Source organism: Emys orbicularis, chromosome 13, assembly GCF_028017835.1.
Source record: "Emys orbicularis isolate rEmyOrb1 chromosome 13, rEmyOrb1.hap1, whole genome shotgun sequence".
NCBI classification, from domain to species: Eukaryota; Metazoa; Chordata; order Testudines; family Emydidae; genus Emys; species Emys orbicularis.
In genome coordinates this window covers 43,200,828-43,221,930 of record NC_088695.1, presented here as the reverse complement: position 1 = coordinate 43,221,930, position 21,103 = coordinate 43,200,828, and the positions used below count along the sequence as shown (strand labels likewise).

At 38.5% G+C, this 21,103-nt stretch overlaps 1 protein-coding gene across 1 annotated transcript in view; it reads right to left on the bottom strand.

Annotated features, from left to right (window-relative positions):
* HELZ (helicase with zinc finger) overlaps window positions 1–21,103 on the bottom strand; it is a 142,264-nt gene that overhangs the window by 33,753 nt on the left and 87,408 nt on the right. Inside the window, exons 19-22 of the mRNA XM_065415542.1 lie at window positions 20,867–21,014; window positions 13,428–13,611; window positions 11,959–12,187; window positions 2,607–2,811 (exon numbers count right to left, since the gene is read on the bottom strand). Of these exons, the coding sequence (XP_065271614.1) occupies window positions 2,607–2,811; window positions 11,959–12,187; window positions 13,428–13,611; window positions 20,867–21,014 (766 nt within the window). The remainder of the gene's footprint in view (window positions 1–2,606; window positions 2,812–11,958; window positions 12,188–13,427; window positions 13,612–20,866; window positions 21,015–21,103) is intronic.

The window sequence follows — 21,103 nt, the reverse complement described above, 5'->3', positions numbered from 1 at the left end:
AATGTGGAAAGGTTGCCTGGTTTGACAAAGATTCTGTATGTAACTGCATCACATGGTGATTTTTTTTTAAATTTACAGTGCAGTTCTACACACGTAATGACTCTGTATAAATGGCACCGTGTAGCTCTCAATGACTTCTGGATTAAATTTACAAGTAAAAAAAAAAATTTTTTTTTTTTTAAATTTCCCCTACTTCCCACAATAGCAAACCAACCCAACCTGAGAGCTGAAAGTCAAGCCAGATTCTTTCTGGTTTGTGCAACATCACCATTAATAAACACAAATCCACTGCCTTCAGTTAGGTTTCACATTTGGCCTAGCACAATTATGCTGATAATGCACATGCCAGTACAGAATCCAGCTAACTCCATATTAGCTGTTTTGGCCTTGAAGGGGTGACACACGTAAAAACTTATTAAAAACTATTAGCCAGGATGGGCAGGGATGCAAAACCATGCTCTGAAGTGTCCCTAACCTCTGTTTGCCAGAAGCTGGGAATAGGTGACAGAGGATGGGATCACTTGATAAATTACCTGTTCTGTTCATTTCCTCTGAAGCACCTGGCATTGGCCACTGTAGGAAGACAGGATACTGGGCTAGATGGACCATTGATCTGACCCAGTATGGCTGTTCTTATGTCAAGGAATACATTTTATGCTGAATAAGCACAGGGTCAGACGTAAGACGGTACCAGTTTTACAGAATCACTTTTCAGCGTAGATCACACTTAAGCAATAACTCTTGAACTGCACAGATATCCATAAACTCAGTACAGAACAATTCTCGGGGACTAGTCTTCCTATTTCTTCAGTAGTAGAAATACATCAGCATACATCTCAAGCCTCCTCTCCGCTAACAACAATATATGTTATACTTAAAGAGGCCTAACAAGAACAGAACTAATCACGGGCTTTTAAAACTTGAAGGGGAAAAAAGGGAGGTTTATTACTTATTGTAGTTACTTCCTACGTGTGTTCAAGTATTATCTGCTTACTTTACTCCTGTCATCTCAGATGACAACTTGTCAACTATGTTCAGATGGAAGAGCTCTTATTACTGTGATGATGTAGGTGGAAGAAAGATTTTCAGATCTTAGGTTGAAATGAAAGTGCAGGCAGTTTGAAAACTGTATCTTTTGACTTATATATCAAATGTGCTTAGTTTACAAGTCATTGAGAGAGAAAAAAATGAAACTATCTGCCCACAAAAACTCTTTTTTTTTTTACTATAACAATTTATCTGCCTTACAGAAACAGTGATTCTTACTTACTAATACAATGCATGTCAAAAACATTTTCAAATTTTACCAATTAAAATCAAACATAGCAAATCTTTCAACTGTAAATTGCACTCAAGACTGAAGCACCAGTAAAAAATGAAACAGCAATAAGAGCAATTTAAAATGAACGGACCTGAAGTTTTTTATAAACCTAATGCTTTGATGCATTATTAGGAGCTTTAAAAAGCTGCACTTTGTTTCAGAGACCAATGGATCTTGATAAAGCAAATGAACAGTCCCAATTATAAAGACACATTTTGAAAGGATTTCCAAAGTGAAAGCTTTTTTTACTGCACTGACAAATAAAATTAAAAATCAGCAGTGAAAACCAGCATTAATTTGAAAATTCACTTTAACTGTTAACTTGTAATAAAAAATATAAAGTTGCAAAAAATTCTGTTTTTTCTTCACATAAAATGAAATTTTTAACAGGCCTAACAAAGCACATTTTAATTACAACTGCAAACATGGATCAATTAAAACAGTATCTTATTTACTGATATTTTGTGACAACTAAATGTAGAACTTCATATTATTCTTCATGAGCACAATTAAGAGGGGAACATATGCTTTAACCATTCATGTACTATCTTCTCTCTTGGGAAGGGGAGAGAAAGTTAGTTTTGTGCAATGGTAAACTTCACCCTTATATCAACCAAGAACATCTTCTAGTTACATCCTTGACAGTAATTAAATTTGGCCTTTTGATGAACAGCAATAATCAGTTAACGCTAAACAAATACTGTATTTCAATAGATTTAAGGCAAGAAGGGACCATTATGATCATCTAATGTGACCGCCTGCAAAACACAGGCCACTGAATTTTTGCACCAAGTCTAAAAATGTGTGGTTATTGTCACACTGGTTCTTTGTTTTCCCCTCACTGGCCTGTCCATATCCACCTGTTGTCTCTTGTCTTAGACTGTAAGCAATTCGGGGTAGGGACTATCTTTTTGTTCTGTGTTTGTACAACACCTAGCACAATGGAGTCCAGGACTGGGGCTTCTAGGTGCTACGGTAATACAAACAATAAATAAATGAATGAATGGTGGTTGAGCTAGAGCATATCTTTCAGTAACAGATCCAATCTTGTCCAGTACAAGCTATTGCTAAATAAATATCACCTTGTAATTAGGTCTAGTGCCTTCTTTTGAAATTGTTAACGGCACCTTCAGCAATTGCATTGACATCTCCGACTGCAAGTCTGTATATGCGTGGAAGCTATTTTAAAACAACTAGCCCAATAAACCTTTTATGTCATTTCTCGACAGATATTTCTACCTTCACTCCCACCTCCTGACAAACTTCATTACCAGTTATGCTTTACCTTGGGTGGTGATTGTTGCTGTTTGTTGGTATTTGCTGAATGCTGCTGTCGCAAAGCCCGAGGGATAAACTCGGGTGCCAGTGGATTCAACACATAGGTTTTCTTTAACTCCAAAGCCTCCAACTGAGCCTTGATCTGTTCAAACGTGATACCGTGGAGGCTCTCATTCTCGTGACACAAGGCAATAAACCTCTCCCAAAATTTCCTAAGGAAAACAGTTTATAAAGAGTAAGATTTACCAACTCAGGTTATAGTTAACAGAGGTTTTACACAGCTAAGTACAGTTTGTAATCTTCCTACATGCCCATCTTACACATCATCCCTCCAATTCTGCAATGAAATCCAGGGGCTGGGCCCATGCATAGCCCCAACCACAAAGAAGGCATAAGGGTCTGTTGAGGCAGATCAAACTCCAGCCCAACCTATGTCATATCATTTCTGATTCCTATACCTAACGTCAACATAAAAGCGGAGACTGAACTAACCTGGAAATTTTCTAAAAGACCAAACACACAGTAAAAACACAGAACACCATTAAAGCTCTACACTTTACACACATTAAACACTATTAAAGCTCAAAAAGCCAAATGCTTTGCAAAGAAGATTAGTATCATTATCCCCATGCAAAGCAGTGACAGAGCCAGAAACTGATCTCAGGTCTTCTGAGTCCCAGTCCAATGTCCCATCAACTAGACTATACTGCCTCCCTTGGAAGAAGGAAGTTGTCACTGACAGGATCAGAATTAGTTTATCCACTAATATCCTGCTTAGTTGAGGCAGCAGTTTCAAACTGCAAAGTGCAGCTGTATTCACAGCCCCAAGCCCTCCCATTCCAAAGAGTCCAACCCCAGAGGGGGGGTGGGGGGGGAGGGAGGGAGAGAGAAGAGGCAGCATGCCCTACTCCATTAACTGAGGAGAGGGAATAATATGACCCTGAGTTTTTCTTGAAGTAATAATACTAAATACAAATCACACAGTATTTGTCTGGTAGCAATAATGGGACAAAATATGGAAGGATGGTCTTGCTGTTAAAGCACAGAATGGTGAGTTAGAAGAGCTAACTTCATTTCCTGGCTCTGCCACTGATTCACCACATGACTTTAGGCAAGTAACCTCTTTGATCCTTGGTTTTTCCATCTGAAAAATGGGGTTAAAACTTGCCTACCTCCCAGGTATGTTGTGAGACTTAATATGTTAGTACATGTAAAGCACTTGAGATACTTCAATGGCAGGTATAAATGCAAACTGTTCTTATTATAATACTTTGGATGTTTCTCATAGGGGTTTCCAGGTTCATGTAAGAAAAAGGAGTGTATTATTTTCCCCTATAGTGCTGTAATTAGCTTATTTTTTATTAAATCACTCAGTAAATGATCATTTCAATCTGTCATTCCAATTTCTCAGTGTGACTCATGTAGAAGTCTACTCTTTTTTTAAACATATGTGGCAATATCTATTGGTAAAACATTTGATTTTAGGAATTCTATCAACAAATACTTTTTCTGAAAAGCAAGCAGAACATGGGACAGTCATTTTCCTCTGAAAAAATTTAAATCTGTCATTGTTTAAAAAACACAACACAACAACAACCAGGATCTTATCTCCTTTAATCCAGGAAAAATTATTAAATTCTCTCCTTCAAGCAATGAAGGGTGATGAAAAATAAAAGATCTAGGGGAAAAACTACCTTAGACTTTGAAAAGATGAAAACCCTACGAGGCACATTTAATAATAATCCGTCTCTTTAATTTTCATTTTTTTGGTGAGAGATTAAAGACAACAGGCTGACAATATTTTACACTAGTGCATGTCTGCTGACAATCTCAGATTGATTTCTGTACTGGAAGGTGTTGAAAAAAATTGAAGGCCTGTATAATATATTACCATTATTCATAATCAGATTGGGGTGCCTGCTTCTTCCGTTTTTTCCTGAACCTAAGGTAATAAGAACTATAGTCATATGTAGATCTGTAAGTGCTTTACAGAAGATGGGAAAAATAATTAATGCCCATTTTACAAATGGGCATCCCATGAGGCCATGCGAATGAGCAAAGAATTATTTTTAAAAATAAAAGACTGCCTTCCTGGGCAAAAATCTGGCTGACTCTTCCATAGGAGAGAGAGGCCAAAACACAAGTGTTTTGTGTAGAGTGCACAAGTGTAGAGTTTTGTGTAGAGTGCACAAGTGTTGTGGTCCCCCAAAACCTGTAAAACTGATATTCTACAGGTCTACTGCACATTGACCTGCAAAAAGGGTTCAGTGATCAAAGTTCCTTGATCCACCTATGGCCACCGGGCATACAGAGAGGAGTTTAGTGGGTGATCACGTTCAAAGAGCAGAATCTGCCAATTCTGGTCAATAAATGATGAGGTTTCTGTGACGTTGCAGTCTATATAATTTTATAAAAATATGCTAATGAGTGAATATAATGTAACTGGAATATGCTTCATGCAAAAGGTCTCTTGTAAGGTATCATTACAAAGCTTATAATCTACTGAGTGTGATCATCCTATTTGTATAAATGTACCACTCTTGTATCTGAAACTAGAAATATGAAATATAACTCTGAGGGCTATTGTAAATATGCAAAGTGTGGGCCCTTAATAGTGGTTTGGATCTTGATGACTCCCATTAACCAGGACAATTGTCTGCAGATGTGTGTGTTTTACCTGTAAGTCTTCCTGTATACGTGTTGGCTGGCAAGTGGGCAATGAAGTCTTGCAGTGACATGTGATCATGTCACCTGAACTGGAATCCATCTTTAACCTGGTGTCTTTCCATTGAGAAGGAGGGGGTGAGAACCCAGAGAGGGACAAAGGATTCCCGCCTTATGCAAAACACATATAAAGGGGTGGAACAGAACAAAGGGGAGGGAGGAGAGCCATCATGAAGAATCCCCTAGCTACCACCTGAGCTGGAACAAGAGCTGTACCAGGCGAAAGAATTGTGCCCAGGCCTGGAAGGTGTCTAGTCTGAGGAAAAAACTTACTGAAGCATCTCTAAAGGTGAGATTATCTGTATTCAGTTTGATTAGACATAGATTTCCACGTTTTATTTTATTTTGCTTGGTGGCTTACTTTGTTCTGTCTGTTACTACTTGGAACCACTTAAATCCTACTTTCTGTATTTAATAAAATCACTTTTTACTTATTAATTAACTCAGAGTATGTAATAATACCTGGGGGAGCAAGCAACTGTGCATCTCTCTCTATCAGTGTTATAGAGGGCGAACAATTTATGAGTTTACCCTGTATAAGCTTTATACAGGGTAAAACGGATTTATTTGGGTTTAGACCCCATTGGGAGTTGGGCAGCCGAGTGTTAAAAACAGGAACACTTCTGTTAGCTGCGTTCAGATAAACCTGCAGCTTTGGGGCAAGTAATTCAGACCCTGGGTCTTTGTTGGAGCAGACCGGTGTGTCTGTCTCAGCAAGACAGGGTGCTGGAGTCCTGAGCTGGCAGGGAAAGCAGGGGTAGAAGTAGTCTTGGCACATGAGGTGGCAGCTCCCAAGAGGGTTTCTGTGATCCAACCCGTCACAGTTTCTATAGGGGAATACTGCCTTTTTTGTTCTATATTTGTACAGCACCAAGCATAATGGGGTCCTGGTCCATGACAAGGGCTCCCACATGCTATGGTAATTTAAATAAATAATTATAATAAAAAAATTAGTTCTAAAAGCGACAAATGCTATAGGACAATGTGGAAGTGATGAACCATTGCTCTGCATGCACTCTGGAAGGCAGAGTATCTGGCACAGGAATGGAAGCAGCATAGATAAATCCCATTATCTCTGGAATTTTCAAGAAGAGAGGAGCAGTCCAAGAGTGAAAATCTAGCCATATTGAAGTTCATGGCGAAACTCGGGTTGACTTCAATGAGGTCAGGATTTCACCCCACATAGGTGAAGATGCAGGGGGGGAAATAGCAATGCTCCATTTAGCTCCAGTGGAATCAACATTCCAGATGCTGGCTGAATCTTTGCCACTGATATATTTCTCCATGCCCTTATATGACATTGTGGAAGCAGAGAAAGAATTGACAGGAAGGGGATTGCAATGCATGACAGTTTGTTAGCAAGAGTCAGGCTAACTGTAACCCTAATAACGCGAGATTTGTAGAAGCGAGGATTGTGTGAGGCGAGTGAGAAAGAACTGTGTGAGAAGTTGTTGCGACCTTGTGTAGATAATGTGCAGACAATATGGAATGTAGACTAAGAGTCTACATAAGTGAGAAAAACAAGATATCAGAATGACCTATGTATAAACAAAATGCAGCTATTGCTTTTCATTATCTGTAACAAAAGGTATAAATGCTTGCTGTAATTGTTTACCTGTTGAGAGACCTGCCTAGGCGGGGGAGACCCTGTGTCCTAGTGCACTCTCTCCCTCTATGCAATTGATAGAGAGAGAATAAAGTATCCGACTTTGCTGTACCCAAACAAAGAGTGAGAACTGTGTTATTCTCCGACAACATGAAGCTATTTTATCAGAGCTAGGAGTCAAGGCTTTACAATACTCAGGCATCCTAGATATTTCAGAATATTTCTTGAGCAATTTTATTAGAAAATGAGTAATCAAGCTTGTTGATTAATGGGGTGACACACTGTGTATTTGCAGATGGACAGTTTTTCCCCACACAGTGTCAAACACCTTTTGCTTTAAATTTTATAACTACCCTAGTATTGATGACAGAATGAACGAAAAGATTAATGCTGCTTTTAAAAATAACTCTGCTCACTGTCTAGAGCAGGGGTAGGCAACCTATGGCACGCGCGCCAAAGGCAGCACTCGAGCTGATTTTCGGCGGCACTCACACTGCCTGGATCCTGGCCACCAGTCTGGGGGGCTCTGCATTTTAATTTAATTTTAAATGAAGCTTCTTAAACATTTTAAAAACCTTATTTATTTTACATACAACAATAGTTTAGTTATAGATTATAGACTTATAGAAAGGGACCTTCTAAAAATGTTAAAATGTATTACTGACACACGAAACCTTAAATCAGAGTGAATAAATGAAGACTCGGCACACCACTTCTGAAAGGTTGCCTACCCCTGGTCTAGAGCCAGAGATGGAGAATTATTTGCTATGTCTCTTATGACACAAAATACACATTTATTTAAACCCTTTTCATTTCATTTAGCCTGTTCAGAATGACAAAGCACGAAAATAAATTAGGCAAGTCATACACAATTAACATTATTTCTCACGTCATACTTCACCAAGTTTAGGGACTGTTTTGAAGTATCGGACCAGAAGTGCTGACAACTGTAACAACATAGGAAACGTACTCCATTTGCTACCCCTTGTCTCCTTTTGCACTTGGTCTTTTAAGGAAACAGGACAGTCTAGTTCCAGGTGGCAAGTTCACCCAGCCTATGGGAACGGAGATCCTAAGGAGAGACGCCACTGGTTGACCAGTGTCGTTCGTAGGTGAATCTGAGGGAGGGCAAACGTCTCTCTTGAAAGACTGCAGGAATAGTTACTAAGGGTGGGTCTACGCTACAAATTTACAATGGCGCAGCTGCACCACTGTAGCATGTCTGGTGAAGACGCTCTAAGCCAAATGGGAGAGAGCTCTCCCATCAGCTTAATAATTCTACCTCCACAAAGAGGCACTAGCACTGCCTACACAGGGATTTAATGTCAGTATAACCTACATTGCTCAGGGGTGTGGATTTTTCACACCCTGAGTGACATAGTTATATCGAAATAAGTATGTACTGTAGACCGAGCCGCACACACATAAGAATTTAAAATAGCCATTCTAATGTCAATCTTTCGCAGTGATTTCATGTAAATGAGAAGTGCTCTTTTAAATTTCACTATATAGATGGCCCATTTTCTGCATGAGCATCAAGCCATTTGACTGTAAGGCAAACGCATTTTGCAAGTTTTTAAGTGAGAATTAAACAACAATATGGAAATATTTCACTGGGACGCTATAATGACAGAGCGCTCTGTGATTAATCAATGCAGTCATCAAACCTACCGCAAAGCACTAGGACTCCACTGAGACCCATGCACTTTTCTTTAAAATGCCCCAAGCAGTCTCTCTACACATGGAACACTTGTACTGGGGTGTAAGAACAGAAAATAAAACACTGCCATCTCTGCTTTGCAGTTGCTCCTGAGTTTAAAGGGAGTGTCTGCCAAACAGCCCTGTCTAGTCTGCCTGTAACATACAGAAATGCAATGATTACCCGGGGCATACTTCACATAGCTCTCTACAACTATAGCCACAAATTCCTGACTCACTTTGACAGGCATTAGAATATTTAAAAAATTCAAGAACTCTCTAAACTTTTTTTGAGGTCTGTTTTTCTGCACAAAATGTCACTTCTTCCAGACTTCTGAACTTCTCTTGTGCTAAAAAAGAACTCTCTCTCTCTCTCAATAGCAGAGTGCCCAAGCCCTACAGCAGGAGTTTCAAAAAGTAAATATTCAGTTATTCAGTGAAACAAGACAATGGCATATTAAAAGCAATGCTCAAGATACATCTTCTTGATAAAGCTCCCACACATTGCTTACTTCTTACTTAAAGAACTTTTTGTTGTGTAAGTTTTGCACAGAACATACGTAACAGCTGTTGGTCTTGGAAAGGCAGACTGGACCATTAGCTGTCAAAACTGCAATTTAATGGAGACCCAGCCTAAATTGTCTTAAGTTTCAGACCCTTTAAAGGGTCCGATTTCTAAAATTGTGTTAAGACAGAGTGTACCTCTGGTAAGGTATCTCAAGTTGGGCACCTAAAAATAATCAGAGACCGAAAAACACTAATTACTTACGAAAATTTGAGCCATAATACTTTGCTATCAGGGCTCAAAGGGGTCAGAATTTGGGTCTCAAGGTCATTCTCAGTACCCTGAACCAACAGAAGCTGGAGAATGTATGGATGAACTGTGTGCGTCACTTAGAAAGGATGACTCTTGAGCCAACCAGCAGGCCACATAATGGTCTGTGGTACTAATGGATCTAAGAGCCTTGCCCCCTTACTGGGCAAATCCAGTGTGTCCCAACAGCCCATGGTGGGGCACAGGAGTATCTGAAACAGACCAATTTCCTTAAGTGTGATGACCAGCATCTTTTCCAATACACCAAGGGATAGAACCAGGGACCTCCAGAGTTGACAGCATGAATTGTCTCTGCAGCTTGAGCTAGAAAACCAAGCCCTGTAGTTGGGAGGTGTAACAAACTCACATAATCTGTGGCTCAAGTACGGAGGGGTATGCGTAACAAATGCTGACCAGTGAGTTACATAAGCAGGCATGTTCAAAAATGCAAGCAAGCAACATGGATGGTAAAAATAAAACACACAAAAATCCTTTTGATTTTAACAACCTGTTAGCAGCAATAAAGAAAAGGTTATTTTGATGCTGTCCCTTTAAATAAGTATTTAAATTCAAATTATATTTTAATAAATGTAGTAGATAAAGGTTTGGTTTCCATTTTCTAAATAAAAGGTGTCTGGGCTTCTCTGAACATCTCCATGAACATCAGAAGCATTGTAATAGAGAGACACTGCTCAAGAAAGCGAAGTCAATGTAAAGGGACAAATGACTTACACACACACAAACACAAACACACACACACACACACACACACACTTTTGCTGCATTTTTATTGCACAGTCAGTGCAGCATTTCTTCTGTTTCAGAAACAAGCTTAAGGCTCTATCTCTGATCATCTTAACATTTCACCCCTTCCATAGAAAGAGAACCCTTTGAAGATGAAGTCCTTTATATCCTTAAAATGATTGTTTAAATCTCCTACCATTTTTCACCTTTCCTCATTCATGTCTTCAGGAAGTTCATTTATTTGGCTCCCATTTGGCTTATTCTAGGTTTACAGAGAATAGCTAAACAACAGCTTTGTGCTTTCCACTTTCATATGACTGCCATGATGTTTCACAAAAACAAAAGTTAAGTAATAAATCATGCTATTTTTCAATGCCCAAATTTACTTGCAGTATTTATATTGACATGCAATGTTATAATAAGCACCTTAAAAACAGCTAAAAATGAAATGTAGGGTCTGGAGCTATTAGTATCAAGTACAAATTACAGAATTAGCAAATACAACAAGAATGCTTTGTCAATTACCCTTTATTACATATAGAAACGCAGGCTCTTTAGTAAGTAAACAGCTACACTGTGATTTTGGATGACACATTAAGAACTAAAGATGGGTCGACCCTGAGTGAACACTAAAGATCCTGTGGCACTTTTCGTATGAGTAGAGGCCCTTGCATAAAGTTTTCCCTCTCCTACTATCTCACTCTTCATCAGCTGGTTACCCTCACTACACCTTTGCATTGTCTTTTCTTCAATTTGAAAGTCTGTATCAGGCTCTGCCAATGGCGCATTTCAGTTTCCCCTACTTAAGAACATTTCAAAGGAGCAGAGTCCTAAAAGAAGATACTGTTTTCAACCAGACTGAAGTCATTTCTTTGTTGGGCAGAGAAGTACCTTAACTTGGCATTCTGCCTTTTGGTGATTATATCTCTGCTACCTTCATGTTCAATTCGGAGATTTTGTACTTACAAGAAAAGGAAAAGAAAAAGAAAAAAGAAAAATTGCCATGTGCTTAATAATGCTAGTATCCCATTTAGACTCTGAAGTTCACCAAGATAGATGAAAGGTGACTTCTCACCTTTATTGGTGTTATTGATTGTTTGGAAACACAAAACGTGCCACCGTAAATCCAACTATTGAAAAAACAAAACACAACACATCCTTTTACATCACCTGATTTACACTACTAGAAACTACACTATTACAAATCATTTCCACTTAAAAAAATCAACAATTCCCTCCATTAGCAATCTTCCAAGATAACACAATTAAACAACACTATCAGTTCAGAATCTACACTATATACAATAAACTGTTTCAAGATAACACCAACTCAATCTTGCCAACAATCAGAAAACATCAATTTCTAAGCACTCTGCATGGCTGGAGTTAAGAATTGCATGTTTAGTATAGTGGGTGATGGAAATGGATGGCATAATATGGACAAGGTGAAACCATGGTTGTAAACTGCAAGGGATTAATGAGAATTTAATTAGTGTCTTTCTGGCTTTTTACCGATGGTGTGGCATCATCTGAGCAATTTTAACTGATTTGTTTAGGGGATTTAGTGGATTTGTTTTGTTTAGTGGAATATATATAAAATGGTGTAAAAAATTATATATGCTTCTCCAATTAAATTTGTTTAAATGCAACTCATTTGCCTTTGGAGCCTAAAAAGCAGACCAATTTTACTTAGTCCATAGATTGTACTCAAATGTATAATATTCACTAGCACTTCTGCTACCACTGTTTAGCCAAAGAACACATATACTGTACCTGCATCTTCCAATGGAACATAAAGCAATTGGGTCTCCCACCACAGCTACCAGGGACTGTGCTCTTGTAATGGCAGTGTTGAGAAGTTTATAATTGGACAGAAAACCATAATCCAAGTCCTCTGTTGAATCCTCCAATAATTGCTCCTTCCTTTTGATCGGTGTTTGCTTGTGTTTGCACGTATGCCGTGTTCGTACTGTGCTGAGAAACAAAACTCTAAACTGCTTTCCTAAAGAAAGGAGAGATGAAAGTTTGAGATAATTTTAACTATTTTCAGATATAATGCAACCAAATGACAACATTTGCTAGACATATTTCACAACCTGACATTTTACATGTAAGTAATTCTAGAAAGTCATTAGCTACTCTTCATGTAAGAGCTTTGTGCAAGAATAATAAGAGTTTAACATTTTAAAATGCATTATAAAGAACACTTTTCATTGCAAGAGCAATTTGTCCTTTTAAAATCCTTGTTTTCCATGCCAGCTTTAAGCACTCCAGAAATTTTTAACGTTCTGAACACCTCTGCAAAGTTTCTGTTCAGCCAGTAATAGGCGTGGTACCAATTTACACTAAAGGCTACATCTTATAAAAATCAGGCTGTTCCGCAGGAAAAAATGCACATCATTTCAGCCATTTCTGTTTCACAGCTCAGCAAATAAAAATGCCATAAAAGTCACACGAATACAAATTTCTACCTATGTGAAATTAATAAGATTTATGCTGTTCTTTCCTGCTTAGCTATCTGAGTTTGCCAATTGCTACCCTGCAGACGCTTGTCTGCTCTTTGTCTATTTAAAACATGATCCTGCAAAGGAACATGCCCCCGCAGAATCCTGCTGTTGTCAGCGGGACACCATGTGGGAATAGGAGTCCAATTGTATGGATTCCTTTGCAGGACCAGGGCCTTGGATTGCAAACACTCTGGGGCAGTATGTTTCTTTATGGATCTTGTCTGTCTCCATAATTATTTGCAAAGTGCCTAGCACATTGCTGGAGCTACATAAAGAAATAAAAAGTAAGGTCTTTTTTCTCCTCCATTTACACAAAAAGTCAAATTAATTTTGAAAAATATTTCACAAACCACGTATTTATTGCTTTGGGTATTCTATGATGGAATAATATCCAATGAGCACGTGCACCAGTCAGAACCTGTCACGCCAACATTACTGACTGTATATTATTATATCTACTCTTTTTACTCACAGTCAAGATTATTTTCACTGCTTTTCCTATATGTTATTCCTTTGTTTAAATTGCTATTACTATCGTACTCTAATTATAATGTACAATCAAAGACATTTTGAGTGTGAAATCTGGGGATCACAATTAAAAAGCTTACTGTAAAAAGCCTCCTATATCACTTGTTATAAAATTACATAGATTGGAAAATGACATACAGAATTAGGACCGCATTTCACAATCTTATCTTTGTTAGCAGATCCTTAAGACACATAACCGCTACTTACCCTGAACATTTAGCACTCTTTCTACACTGACGTCAGATAATCTCTTTTTTCGAAGTTCTGCCCGAATTCGGAACACTTGATCAGCATATGGTGTTACAACCCCTATACTGCCATCATCCAATTTTCCCCAAGCTACCGGCCATTTTCTTCTCAATTCTTCAACACGTTCTACTATTTCAAATACCTTTAAAAGAGAATAATAAAACCTCAGTCAAAAATATTGTTAAGAGTTTATTTGCTTTTTAGTCCAGTATCATTCCTTTATATAAAAACAGAAGTGGAATTTTAAAGCTGTACAGATTTTACAGGCAAAATATTATATAAAACCTTCTTAGTAAACACAAAAACCTGCTATTGTATTTCATAATAATGTTTCAAAACACTATAGCTTACACAGTATCAATAATATTTGGGGTCATTACTCTGGAACACAGTAAAAAATTCCTATTAAGACAAATGCTTCCTATGAAAAAATAATCTTTAAGGCCCTGATCCAGCAAACCACTTAATCATATGCTTAACTATAACTACTAAAATACTTAAAGTTAGGCTCATGCTAAACTTTGGAGCATCAGGACCTTCTATATCTAGATACGTCAGCAAAATACATGTATTTTTATGGGATTTTTTTATTTTTACTTTCTGTTTGTACATTTCATGTAACATTTTGGAATCTAAAGAAAAAGGACATACACACAAGCAAGTATACTGAAAGCTCCTCTGTCACATAAGACTGCACCTGCCTCTGCTATCAATCAATTCAACTGAGGAAAGCATACTGTATGTCACTGAGGAAGACTGATAGTAATGGAGAATCCAGTAAAGAACTTCAGTGGGTATATGAATAAACTGTAAATAAACCCTTTTCTCCTTCCATAGCAGGTGTGCATTTTTGAGAGTAGAAATACACTAGGAAACCCAGTCTATATTTGTTTTTCAGCCCCATGTGGCCTGCCGGCTCTCTGCAGGCTACTAGACAAAAGCTCCATGGACCTCTGATTGGGAATCACCGGGTTAGATATAAAGGTTGGCCAGTGCTCTTCACTTTGGGAAGTTTCAAGGAAATCTCTGTAACCTTGCCTTAACCAAACAAAGCTACTTTATCATGAGGAGGAAGCAAGAGAATTGGAGATGTCTTTATTAATTATTACTAATCTGAGGCAACAAAACTGAATCTGAGGTTTATCTTGCTCCCAATAAAATAAGTGGCAAAATTCTTACTGATTTCAAACTGAGCAGAATCAGACTCTTAATAAAAGAGGAGCGTTTTCAGAGTTAAAATGGGAAATTTCAGGGGTCTGGGGATTACTCAAAATAAATTAAAAATGATAAAATGTCTGATGATAACGATTACTTATTATTTGCATTATGGCAGCTTGCTAGAGGCCCCCGAGACTGGAATTCCATTATGCTAGAGCTGTAGACACACATACTGAGGCAGTCCTTGCCCACAGAACTCAGTCTACACAGCAAGACAGAAGGGTGGGAGGGCAAACAGAGGCACAGAGATTGGAAGTGACTTGACCATGGTCAAGTAAGATGGTAAGTGGCAGAACCAGGAATAGAATCCAGACCTCCTGACTCCCAGCCCAGAGCCCTATCTACTAGACCATGCTGCCTCCTCAACAGTTAGGAGCCAATTCTCTCCCCAAACACAATTTTAGTTCTAGATGTTTATAGGTTCTCTGATAACTCAAGCTAGGGAGATGCATACACTGAAAGCAGTAAACTTGTAAAGCAGCTACACAAATGTCTGCTGTGAAATGCTGTTTGAAGTTAACATTGCAAAACCCTTTCTCCAACCCCTATTTTTCTTAAAAACGTTCCAAGTTATTCTAAAGCAATTTTTAAATTTCTTTCTATTTTCAACTTCTATTTTAATTTATTTATATCAGCATTTATAAAACATGTGCTCTGGGCACATTCACATCTTTAAAAATTTATCATCAAAAATTCATAACATGCTGTCAACCATTGGCAGCAAATAGACAATTCCCAAATTAATTACCAGCCATCACCAGCAAGAGGAGGAAACAAAGAATTCCATCCCTACTCCTCTTTTAGATTTGGTGCATCTTTCATTAACACCCTTACTCAGACAAAGGCCTGGGTAAAAAGGTGGGCTTTGAGAACCGACAATAAGAGCTAGTCAATCACTAGAAACTGGCCATCTACAATTCCAAGTGAATTGATGATAGATTCGGTACCTATCAGGATCATGCCTAAAAACTGCTTTTAAAAAACGATCTTGATGACACAAAACAGACCAGTTCTCAGTTCCACTCCTCCTCATCAAAATGATCTCCTGCTAGGAGGAGACAGCAAAGACAACAGCCCCTACTGAGAGACACTGGGAGAAGATATTGACACAGTGACAAGTATTTCTAAAACACATTGTAAAACCTTTTTTAATATCTATATTCTCATTCAATAAACATTTACTTAGCTACCCAAGGGATGAGAACTGATCAATGGAATTTTCCTATAGAGCATCAAGCTCATTCTCTTAATGGCAACATAACAGAATCTACACCGTAAGAATTACAAGTATTCTAGATTCTCTTCACTGCCCACCCAGTAATCTTTAGAGGGGTTGTTAAAAATAATTCAGCCTGTTTCCAGTATTTACATTAATTAGCCTTCAAATCTGTAGGCCAGGATTTTAACTGCCTGCGGAGAAATATTTTCTGAACGTTTAAACTGATATAAGTTGCAATGGGCACATACCATAAAATAAAAAAATGCAGTCACTCTTACATGAGATTACAAAACAGAAATGACAAGAAAAGGACTTGCAGAATCAAGACCATCCTAGTGAGAAATGTACCACACAAACTAAAAACTATGGGCCAGATCCTAGAGTGGTGTAAGTTAGCAAAGCTCCATTAATATATTCCACACTAATTTACACCAGCTGAGGATGTGGCCCTGTGATATTTTTCAATAAAAACGAGTATTTTATGTAACTGTCCTGGTAATTAACAGCTGCAACAGATTACCTAGAAAGGGGTAAATTCCCCATTGGTTGGAGTATTTAAATCCAGAATGGATGTCTTTCTAAACGAGATGCTTTAGTTTAACCACAAGATGCTGGGTTAAATACTGAAATCACTGGTAAGGTTCTATGGCCTGTGTTATGCCTTAAGCCTGCCTAGATAAGGAAAATGGTCCCGTCTGACCCAAACATCTCTGACCCAAACCATACTAATGAATCGATACACCGAGAAATGTTCATTTTATTGCTTTTGCGCTTCCTTTTTTCACTTCATACATTTCAAACTTTTCTTGTAATACTGAACGTTTCTCCACAAAATGTGAAATTTTCACAGTAACCTTCTAGCATGTTTCCTATGCCACAGGCTGATGAGCACAAATTAGCATCCATGCTAGTAGTCTGAGTAGTGAGCACAGAGTGTGAATCTCACAGATTACATGAGTGCGGTACAAATAAGGTTTGTAGGAATTGTGCACAGATACAGTCAAAATATTGTAAAGGAAACTTGTAACAGTTTCACAGAAAATTGGTTGTACATATTTCATAAATGCTTTATCCAAAAGGTGGATCTTCAGGACTAGGTTTCTATCACCTCTAGTGAATGTCGCATTGTCATTTTGTGTATGAAAATCGAATGGTCATTAAGTTAATGCCTGAAACTGGGAGCTGCGCTGGGAGAGGGCAGGTTTAAGGGATGGGTGCCAGGCACGTCACCATCTTTAACATCACTGAGTAAAACCATGGACATATTTCAGATTGGCTCTGGCTGAACAAAGACAGCAATTCAGAATCTCAGACTTGCTTGAACGGGATTTGAAGGATGGCTGGACTGCTATTTAGTTTGTCACATCCCTCGTGCCTATCCCCATCCCATCCCATCCATCAGCAACTGCTGCTTCACAACTCCAATGCTCCTTGGAGTCGTGGGCTCCAGTCCTGATGCTTCACAGGCACAGGCAGACTTGCTGTATCCATCAGGAGCTTTACTGATGTTAGTGGGACTCTGCCCACACACAGCAGTTTGCCCACATACACGAAGTTACAGGATCAGGACAACAGAGAGTCCCAGCCATGGACAGCTCCAGGCTCACTCAGCTGAACCAACCAGGCCAATCTGATTATATTTAGCACTACATTGTTGGCCAAGCAAAGTGAGGTTTTATATCCAATTTGATGGCATTTCTCTGTTTGTCTGTCTGTTTAGAATGTAACAGGACAACTTTTGAACACCACATCAGATCAATTCCAAAATGTCAGGGATCTTTCTAGACATCAAAGGGCAGAAGCATTTGATGAAAATTAGAAAACAGAAGGGAGAAATGGGGGACACACAGAGTCCCTGGCATTTGTTCAGTAGCTTCTACCACCTCCATAAATTGTCTATAGATCAAAGAACAGATGGATGGCAGCCACACCTTCTACCATAACAATAAATACCCACCATCTCAGCTCTGGCCATCACTCCAATACAGAAATAAGAATGGTGGGGACAGGGGAAACTAGGAGGGCACACAGAGCCCCTGGCATGGGGAGAAGAATGGGAGATCTTGGCCTGGGAAGAAACAGAGCCACTGGCAGGTGGCAGAGAGGGGAAAAGGGGGGACACACAGAACTCCTGGCATGGGGCGGAGGTAGGGAAGTTACAGAGTCCCTGAAATAAAAGAAGATGGGAGGGTGGCACACAAGGAGCTTGTGGGGTGGAATGGAGGAATGCAAGGAGCTCCTCGTGTGGGCAATGTGACCCTCCAGTAAACATATTCAAAGTTTGCACACTTTTTTTCAACAGGTATCAAAGTTGTTTGTACTGTTATACTGTTACATCTGAGCTTCTGGTTTGCTCGACAAATGGACAGACAAAAACATAAAGCAGATCCATCCAACCTAGTCAGCAAAGATAAAAGTTGCAACCATAGCCAGGAATAGTTTATTTTAAATATTCCACATTTTAGGAGTGAAGTAAATATATGTTGGTGGTATTTGTGCAGGGCTTGGATACAGACAGTGAAAATACTTTAACTGCAATTCTTCCAAGCTTCATAGTTCCTAAATTCTCTAATAATTTAAAAAGTCTATTCTGTTGCCAAAACACACTCGAATAGATATACTAGATCTGTAAAAACTATTCTAATCCCTTTGCAGCTTTATTCAGCTACCAAGTAAAATTCTTCTTAAAACACACTGCTTCTGGATATATGCTTAGAATTATGACCAATAATAAAAACTGGAAGTATATTTTTCAATTCTGAAACCCTTATGCTTTTCGTAAAAATGATATAAGCTTATACACTCCTATAATGCCTGCAGACACCATTGTAACACTGAATGTGCTAATACAAATGTGGGAATTTTTTTTAATCAGCAAAAGCTAACAGTAATAATGCTCCCTCATTGTTTGAACCCTTCTTGTCAGTATTAAGCAGCTTTTGTCCTTTATTCTTGCCTGCAGATTACTAATGACTCAATTTTCATTCAATGACTGAACTGGAAGGCAGTGAAGATATTTTAAGATCTTTCACAACATTTTTCATTTATGAAGAAGAGATACAGGTACATTAATGAGAGAAGTCAGTAGCCTTCGGTTTCTTTGTTCAGTGATGTGTCCTGAAGTCACTGGTGTTTAGTGTTCAGCTGCATTATCAGGAGCTTTCAGCAGATCTCTTACTAACAAACAACGTCAAAAAAAATGCAGCACAACTATGTTAAAAATTGCCCATCAGATTAAATGCACCGTGTTTAACAGATAGTAGATGTATAATGCAACTATTATAGTGCTTGCTTTGTAATGAACAGTGTTGCTAAACTACAAATCAGCTTCAGTTATAATCCTCGGTCTTCACTTTCTCATAAATTTAAGACAATATTTCCTTTGGGGCTGAAATTTTCTATGTTTAGTTTCAGAAAATGGGTCATTTTGTTGTTGTTAAAAGTTTAAGGAAAATATGTTCAACCATTTTTAGTAGAAAGGAGCCTAAACAACAAAATTTGAATAGGGATTCAAAGTTTGTGGGTGTCAGGATTTGGGGTTTAGGTCAAGCCCCTAGGTAACACTACATTTGGGAGAGGGAAATCCCACTGTTTCTACTAGCAGTAATATTTTTAAATGGTCACTGAAAGAGGGATGAGTTTTGAATGTGTGTGAATAACAGTTGTTCTGGAGAACAGCAACTGTCATATGTGAAAAAAACTATAGATTGAAAAATCACTTCTGAGCATGCTCATTAGGGGCCTGATCCCAAAGCCTGTTTAGGTCCATGGGAATCTTTCCAAACACTTCAATGGGCTTTCATCAGACCTTTGATCTCTAGCTAAGAGGAAGAATGGCCCAGTAGTAGGGCCATAACCTAGAACTTAGGAGACTCAGGTTCAAGTCCCTGCTCTGTCATAGACTTCCTGCATGACCTTGGACAAGTCACTTAGCCTCTCTGTGCTCAGTTCCTGAGAGGCCGAAATGGGAATAATAATATTTCCCTACTTCAGAGGGTGTTGTGGAGTGCTTTGAGATCTACTGCTTGAAAATGCTTTATAAAGTTAGGTATTATTATTATCTACTGAAACAATTTGCATAAACCAGACTGAACATTTCATTCAAACACAAAACATGATCCTTTACAAGGAATAAAACATTGTTAGCATTAGGAACAGGAGGAAATCACAGGAGTGAAAAGAAGTGTGGATCGCACAACCAGAGACTGTAAACAATTCTGCAACTGTCTGAAAATTGCAAGCTTTATTTTAAATTGTAAAAAGAATTCCTATCTTTCAGTTGCTAAGATTCAGCCATCACAATATCATAGAAACTATCGGGCAAGTAATTCTGAGTAATGAAAAAGCCTGAGTAAACTGTAAGCAGCTTGCAGCCAATTTGCAAAGAGAAAAAGAAGCTAACTCCATTGAAATAGTCATTATAAATTATGGCCATGATTCTGCAAGCTTTTCATGTGGGTGGAGCCCAGCGGAGTGCCACTGACTGAAGCGGGGGTCTATGCAGTTGTAGAGGTGGTGCAGCTTGAAGGGTTGTAGTCTATTTGCTTAGCTCTACATTCCATATTCAAGTTGTGCAAGATACTACCAGTTCTATGAAGGCTGAGATAATCTATGCCATCTATCTATATCAAGCACTAAAGCCAACAGAGACACAAGGTGGGTGAGGTAATATCTTTTATTCGACTAACTTCTGTTTGGTGAGAGAAACAAGCTTTCGAACTCCCTCACCAAACAGAAGTCAGTCCAAAAAACATATTACCTTACCCACCTTGTCTCTTGAATATCCTGGGACTAACATGGCTACAACAACACTACACACATAACCCAATAGGAAGTTGTTCAAAAAACCTCTAAAAGTATGCAATTTGATAACAGATATTGTGACAGATAAAATGCGTAAGTGTATCAAGAATTCATATTCTTGAGAAAGCAATGAAAGGTAAATCCAACAAAGAGCTACCTCTGCATTGTTGTAGAAAGCTGTACTGTTTTTCTCCTGCACATCTTCTCCGCGTGCTGTGAAGAAAGTCAAAGGGTAGAAATCTTTGTGTGCTGGCTGCTTTCCACTTGCCATCAATTTGCCCTCATAGAAAAGGTCAGATGTGTAACTGCAATGAGGCAAAACACAGAATAAAATGTGGAATTTGCATTTGGTCCCGTAGCCCACTGACAAATATGCCATCAAAGAAAATAATGT